At 38.5% G+C, this 8,068-nt stretch overlaps 1 protein-coding gene across 1 annotated transcript in view; it reads right to left on the bottom strand.

Annotated features, from left to right (window-relative positions):
* Positions 1-276: 276 nt before the first annotated feature.
* Positions 277-8,068, bottom strand: part of NAF1 (nuclear assembly factor 1 ribonucleoprotein) — a 68,926-nt gene continuing 61,134 nt past the window's right edge. The window contains exons 7-9 of the mRNA XM_042782615.1: positions 5,027-5,126; positions 4,466-4,568; positions 277-734 (exon numbers count right to left, since the gene is read on the bottom strand). Coding sequence (XP_042638549.1) covers positions 277-734; positions 4,466-4,568; positions 5,027-5,126 — 661 coding nt within the window. The remainder of the gene's footprint in view (positions 735-4,465; positions 4,569-5,026; positions 5,127-8,068) is intronic.

Below are 8,068 nucleotides of genomic sequence, written 5' to 3'. Positions count from 1 at the left end.
TACACACAATTACAAATGGATCTCATTTGTAACACTAGGACTACCTGTAATTGGATATCTCCCCTCCCAAATAGAGATGAAACTTTCATATAGATACAATTTCACAAAGGTTACAAATATATATCAAATTACAACTGAAGAATTTGTTATTTAGTATTCACAGTGTTTTTTTTTTTCAAAATATAGGTTCATAATCACTTTCTTTAAAATTAAAAAAAAAAAAAAAAACTTACAACATGGAAAAGTCCATATTTCTTTAGAAATAAATACATTCACCTAATAGTAAGTTCCAAAATGAGAAGAATTACTGTCTCCAGGATAGGGTAGTGGAGGTTGAGGGGGTGGAGGTGGGAGAGGACGAGGAGGGAGGGAGTATGGCAAATTCAGTAATGGATGAGGTGTCACATTAGGTGCAGGCCAACCCATGTTTACAAATGGGGGTGGAGGTGGTGGTGGAGGGAGTGAAATATTATTCATGTCAAACACAGGAGGAGGAAAGGGATATTGTGGCATCATAGGACTGTCTTGTCTCTGAGGTGGAAACCCCGATGTCTCCTGAGATACCACATGCTCTGTGTTATAAAACTGTTGAGGTGGAGGTCCTCCATGGCAAGGTCGAGGATATCTACCTCTGGAAAATCCTCGGGTGAATTCTCTGTTGCGATATCCCTTTGAATATTCTGAAGCAGAAGTATGAGCATTCCAATTCTGATGTACTTCTGCAATATCGCCACCTTAGAGTGGGCAAAAAAATTCAAAGCATAAAATTAAAATTAATTTTAATATACTAGAAAAATTGGTTTAAATTTCAAAAATCCCTTTTCTTAATTTTGCTATTAGTAGAGAACACACGGGGAACAGTAATGAGGCCCTCTTACCTCTATCAGGCACAAGGGGAGACTAGGGAGGAGCTGGAAATTCTACTCCCACCTAGCAGTGACAGGACATCCAACCCTTACCCTCAGTGTCAACAGAGGCCAAGTGGGGAATCTGGACTTCTATCTCCACATGGTAATAATGAAGTGGCACTCTGACTCCTCTCCCTGCCAGGGTGATATTAAAAGAAAATAGCTAAAAGAGCAGGCTTAAATAAAATTCAGAGTCTCATGAAATGTGACATCCAGGTTTCAACTGAAATTCACTCATCATATTAAAAACCAGAAAAATGCCAAACCTAATGAAAAAAGAAAACCAACAGATCAACGTGAAGATGATAAAGATGTTAGACTACCAGAGAAAGATTTTAAACAGTAATCATAAAAATGCTTCAACAGGAAATTATGGACACACTGAAACAAATGAAAAAAGAAAGTCTCAAAAAAGGAATGAAAAACACACTGCCATAAAGCCGATTCTGACTCATTAGCAACCCTACAGAATAGAATACAACTGCCCCACAGGGTTTCCAAGGCTGAAAATCTTTACTGAAGCAGACTGCCTCATCTTTCTCCCATGGAGCAGCTGGAGGGTTCAAAGCACCAAGCTTTTGGTTAGCAGCCAAATGTATTAACCACTACACCACCAGAGTTCTTTCAAAAAGGAAATAAAACTCACTGCCATTGAGTCGATTCAACTCACAGCGACCCCTCCATGGGTTGCCGAGATGGTTCTCTACAGAAGTATACTGCCCATCTTCCTTCCAAGGAGTGGCTGGTGAGTTTGAACCACTAGCCTTCTGGTTAGCAGTCAAATGCCTTAGGAACTATGCCACCAGAGCTCCCCAAAAAGGAAACAGAACATATAAAGAAGAAATAGAAATCTGAGAACAGTAAACTATAATAATCAAAATAAAAACTCAATAGATGGGGTCACAGTAGAATGGAGGATACAGAGGAAAGAATCATGGAACTGGAACACAGAACAATAGAAATTATCCAATCTGAACAGCTGAGAAAATAAAATGAAAAAAGGTTTTTTTTTTTTTAAAAAAAAGGTCCTTATGGACCTGTCACACAGTTAAAAAAAAAAAAAAAAAAATCCAATATTTATGTCATTGAAGCCCAGAAGCAAAGGATAAAGAGGGTTGTACTGAAGAAGTACTTGAAGAAATAATGGCTACGTAGCAGGGTTATAATATCCTTTTACCTTACTCACTCAATGTGTATGCTGAACAAATAATCCAAGAAGCCATACTACACAAAGAACACTGCATCAGGACCGGATCAAGACTCATTAACCACCTATGGTATGCTGATGACACAACTTTGCTTACTGAAAATGAAGATGTCTTGAAGCACTTACCGATGAAGGTAAAAGCCTTCAGTATGGATTACAATCAACCATGAAAAAGCTAAAATCCTGACAACTAGACCAATAAACAACATCCACATCAGAGAGACAAAATTGAAATTGTCAAAGATTTTATCCTACTTGGATCAACAACCAATGCTCATGGAAGCAGCAGTCAAGAATACAAACTGCACTGGGTAAATCTGTGACAAAACATCATTTAGAAACAAGAATGACCAGACTGCCTTTTGTACTTCAGTCATGTTGTCAGAAAGGACCACACCCTGGAGAAGGATATCATGCTTGGTAAAGTAGAAGGTCAGCAAAAAAGGAATACTCTGAATGATGTGGATTGACACAGTGGCTGTAATCATGGGCTCAACCATGGCAAAAACTGTGAGGATGATGCAGGACCACGCAGTGTTTTATTCCGTGGTACATGAGGTCACTATGTGTTGGAACTGACTCATAGCACCTAACAACAACAACACAGCAAAGTTCCAAAAGCAGAGATGTCACTTTGATGACTAAGGTATGCCTGACCCAAACTATTATGGTGTTTTCAATTGCCTTATATGCATGTGAAAGGTGGACAAAAAAGAACACAAGAAGAATTGATACATGAGTAGTGGTGTTAGTGATATAAGATGAATATACAATGGACTACCAGAAGACTGAACAAATCAGTATTAAAAAATATACAACAGAAATGCAACTTAAAATTGAGGAAGGTAAGACTTTGCTCAGCACACTGTGCATATATCATCAGGAAACACCAATCACTAGAAAAGTACACCATGTTTGGTAAGGTAAAGGGGTCAGTAAAAATGATGAAAACCTTCAGTGAGATGGATTAACACAACAGCCTCAACAACTGGCTCAGACACCTTAAAAAGAATAGAGATGGTGCAGGACCAGACAATGGTTTGTTCTGTTATACACAAGGTCGCCATGAGTCAGAGCCCACTCACTGACAACTATCAGAATGGCTAAAATTAAAATTACTGACAAAACCAAATACTGGCAAGAATGCAAAAACTGAATGACTCATGCATTACTGGTGGAAATTAATAATGGTAAACCAAACTGGAAAACAATATAGCAGTTCAGTTTTAGTTTCCATTTCTTTCAGTGTGTTTATTAAGAAACTAAATAGGTAACTACCATACATCTAGCAATTGCACTCGAGCATTTATCCCACAGAAATAGAAACTTATGCTCACATAAATACTTGCATTACATGTTTACAGCAACTTTATTGCCAATAACTAAAAATTAGAAACAACCTGGATGTCCTTCAAGAGACGAATGGTTAAACAACCTGTGGTACATGGATACCATGGCATAAACTCAGCAATAAAAAAGAACTAACTCACTGCCATCGAGTCGGCTCCGACTCCGAGTGACCCCTCCTTGGGTTTCCGAGGCAGTATCACTACAGAAGTCAATTGTCCAACCTTCCTTCTGAAGAACTACTGGTATACGAAACAACTTAATGAATCTCTCGAAAATCATACTCAGTGAAAAAAGCTAATCCTAAAAGAAGATATATTATTCTTGAAATAACAAAATATATTACAGAAATGGAGAAAATATTAGTGCTTGTAAGCATTAAGGAGGGAGTGGGATGGGAGGGAAGTGAGTGTAGCTAAAAAGGGATCCTAGTGGTGATAGAAAAGTTCTCTATCTTGACTGTATGCAATGTCAATACACCGTTTGTGATATTATAGTCTTGAAAGATGTTACCATTGTAGTTAACTAAGTAAAGGGTATGTGGAACCTCTCTGTATTATTTCTTACAACTGCATGTGAATCTACAATTATCTCAACATGAAAAGTTCAATTAAAACACACACACACATACACACACAGGAAAAATATGATAAAACACATGTTAAAAGACAAAATGTCTTGAGTTAGGTATTACCATTACTCCTAAAAATAGAAGCAACATAGAAGCAACTGGGTTTCTTAAGGAAAAAAAGTACTGATAAGAAGAAATGATTCTAACGAGACTTAGCTTGTCTTTTATCCCTAGTGACAAATTTTTGCACCCTTAAGCTCAAAATCACTACCACAGAGTACTCCCCAAGGATGTTCTCCCATTAAATTCCATGCCTCCAATGTTAGCTGGATGCCAGGAAATAAACAGAGAAAATTGTATGCCTCCTTTAGCTTTGTTACTGACAAATATATATATGTAAATGAAAATAAAATATATATTGTCTTCACTCACCTGGTTCATTAAATTCAGATTTGAGTTTTTTCCTTCCTTGAATCTGAGACTTTTTCCTCTGTTTGGCTTCGGATTCTTTCTCATCATCACTGAAATCCAAGGCCTTGCAGAGATAAAGATACAGGTTTATGTTATAAAGATTTGCCAATCCAAGGGAGTGAAGATAACAATTCAATTATTTATCACTGACTCTGATAGAAAATTGTCCTTTTTCATACTTAGTATTTTCTAGTAATATCTAAATTAATTAGGTATAGTTAGCAAAGAAAGTTTAAAAAAAAAAAAAAAATGTCCCCAGAAAACATAACCAAATTCACTGCCATGGAGTCAATTCTAACTTATAGTGACATCCACTGAACTTCCAAGGTAGTAAATCTTTACGGAAGTATATTGTCCCATCCTTCTTTGAACTGCCAACCTTCTAGTTAGCAACCAGATGCCTTAGGCACTGGGCCACCAGAGCTCCAATAAATTGCCTAATGACTCTTAATTAACATAGGCCAATAATCAAGATCAGAATTTCAATTTTTTTTTTTTTTAACTTTCTACAAAGTTTCATACCAGTAACTTTAAAATGTGGGTCTTTACAACTATCAGATATGGGTATTCCCTGGCTAGAAGTCTGACTTCTGGCTTAGACTCAAATTCATCACAGTCCCAGCTGCCAAAGGATGCCAAAGTAAGCAGTTTTTAGATACTTCGAATATGAAGGACTAAGCAAGTAAGAATTAACATAAAAAAAAGAGAATGTTCTAACATTCAAAAATTTACAAATACCCATTATATGCCAGGAACTATTCTAAACTCAACACAGGTAATGATTCTTTCAATAAAATAATGTCAGGAATCATCAAGAGTCAAGTAAGTATGTGGAAAATCACAGGGAATGGTATTTAGTTAAGATTGTAGGAAACCAAAAGCCTAAGAGGTACAGCAGTTAAGTAATCAACTGATAACTGAAAGATCAATGGTTCTAACCCACCACCCACTCCATAAAAGAAAGATGTGGCAATCTACTTCTATAAAGATTTATAGCCTTTGAACCCTATGGGGCAGTTTCATATGTCCAATATGGTCACTGTGAGGTGGAATCAACTTAACAGCAGTGGGTTTGGTTTTGAGTTCTGCTACAACTCTCTTTTGGTTAGCGGCCAAAGGCTTTCATGGTCTCATGAATAACCTCATCTTCAGGCACCCTAAACTATATGCACCTGTCAAGGAATCAGAAAGGTAGTACTAGCGTCCAGAGGGACATATGTGTCCCACATAATTTTACCCCAAGTCCAGAGTAACATTAAGCCAAACCAAACCCACGGCTATTGAGTCAATTCTGACTCATAGTAACTCTCGTTGGGTTTCCAAGGTAGTAAATCTTAACGGATACATTGCCATGTCTTCCTTCTGCGGAGTGGCTGATAGGTTTGAGCCGCCAACCTTCCAGTTAGCAGTCAAATGCCTTAGGCACTGTGCCACCAGAGCTCCTTCAAGTAACACTAAGCCCATATATCCTTGGTAGTAAATATCACATACCCATATTTCATAATAAAATTTCAGAAATGCTCCTTCATTCAGTATGCCTTCTATCAATGAAAACACATAGTATCAACAAAAAACTCAAAGTAGAAAAATAACTGGGTCATGAAAAGGTTAAAAAAAATAAACTCTTTTGACACTGAGATGATTTTGACTCACACTGATTACCATATTTTAAAAAAGCACAACTGTGCCACTGGGTTTTCTTTGCTGCAAACGGTTCACAAAGGCCACCTCCCGTGAAGCTAGTGGGTGAATTGGAATAGTCAAACTTTCTTTAGGTTAGCAACAGACTGCAATTCTCTTATACCACCGAAGAATTTTCATATGAATTATGCATTAAAAAAAAAAAAAAAACCTCACTGCCTTCAAGGCAATATCACTATGGAAGTAGCTTGCCCAACCTTCCTTCTGTAGAGTGGCTGGTGGGTTTGAACTGCCAGCCTTCTAGTTAGCAGTCAAATGCCTTAGGCACTACACCAATTTGAAAATAAAGGGAAAAAAAAGTGTTTATAATATCTGGAAAGAGAGAGAAGAGGAAGCTGCAGGAGACCCTGGATGAAAGTGTTTGTATAAGATTTTTGGTATGGGCTTGCTGAAATGTATTTTATACCAAATCCTCCATGAATCAGGAGTCCATATAACTCAGAATCAATAATCAAAGAGCATAACAACTAAATTTAGTACCTTCAAATACATAGGATCTCTGGTGGTGCTGTGGTTAAAGCACTGTGTTACTAACCAAAAGGTCAGTGGTTCAAACACACCAGCTGCTCCATGGTAGAAATATGAGGCAATCTGCTTCTGTAAAGATTTACATCCTCAGAAACTCTATGGGGCAATTGTACTCTGTCCCATAGGGTCACCATGAGTCAGAATCAATGTGATGGCAGAAGGTTTAGTTTTACATTCAAATGCATGATCTTTAATTGCTAATCTTAATGTGCTAAGCCTTTTTTTCAAAACCTTTCCCTTCACCCAAGTTAGTATGTATCTATCCCCTAGTTATTGGTTGACTCCTCACCAGAAGTCTGGCGTTTCAAACCCATCAGCCACTCCTCAGAAGGAAGGTTGGGCAATCTACTTCATTAGTTATACTGCTTCAGAAACCCAAGGAGGGGTCTCTATGAGTCAGATCCGACTCGATGGCACATAACAAAAAAAAACTACTACACTACTGTAATAGCTGGAGCTGTGTGTCAACTTGGCTGGACCCCAGTTCTGTGTGGTTGTTCCCATGATGGGATCGGATGACGGTGTTCTGAGTGGCCAATCTGCCCAAGGGGAGTTTCCCTAGGGGTGTGGCCTACTTCCAGAATATCCAGGAACATCCTGGGAAGAGAGACATTCTTTGGTGGATCCGGACCCTGGTGTGCTGACTACAACCTTCCATGAATGAGCAGCCCACCCCTCGGCCTAGAGATCTTGGATTCCTCTTTTGTTGGAGTCAACAACCAGTGTACTGCCTGCCAACCTTGAATTTCTTGGCCCCCTGCAGTTGCGGAAGCTAAGGCTGCCTCCAGCCCGACGTTTCCTCCAGGGACTTTGGACGGCTTCTATACGTTTGTGAGCCATTTTCCTAAGATAAATTTCTCTATAATTATATATTACATATATATAAGCTTTAATGGTTTTGTTTCTCTAGAGAACCCAGTCTAACACATTTGGTACCAGGAGTGGTTCTAGAAAGGCAAAATCATAAGGATAGGCTTCCTAGATTGGTTCTCCAGTTTGATTAATTCTGATGACACTAGCGACTCTGCATCTGCTAGTAAAGAGAGCCCTACTAATCCATGGCATGAGGGGGGCAAAATTAATACGTGAAATAGCACTTGTGAGAAGTACTTGTGAGAAGTGATGCTCTGGGTGATCAGATATTTGATACACTTCTGCAATTTTGTCAGAATGAGGAGTATAAGGAAGCTGGTTGGTTGGTCCTACTTACACTGGATAAATTGGTGAAAGAGGAAAATGGGCTCAAAGCTGCTGAGTCTTGGGTTAAGTGCTGCATAAACAACCTCAGTGCTTCCAGCTGTGCTCTGAAAGAAAGCCTTATAGCTTCTACTACCA

The sequence above is a fragment of the Orycteropus afer genome, unplaced genomic scaffold (assembly GCF_000298275.1).
Source record: "Orycteropus afer afer isolate SDZICR_OR568_19922 unplaced genomic scaffold, OryAfe1.0 scaffold00391, whole genome shotgun sequence".
Taxonomy (NCBI): Eukaryota; Metazoa; Chordata; class Mammalia; order Tubulidentata; family Orycteropodidae; genus Orycteropus; species Orycteropus afer.
The sequence above is the reverse complement of the archived record's forward strand: the minus strand, read 5'-3'. Positions and strand labels throughout refer to the sequence as shown.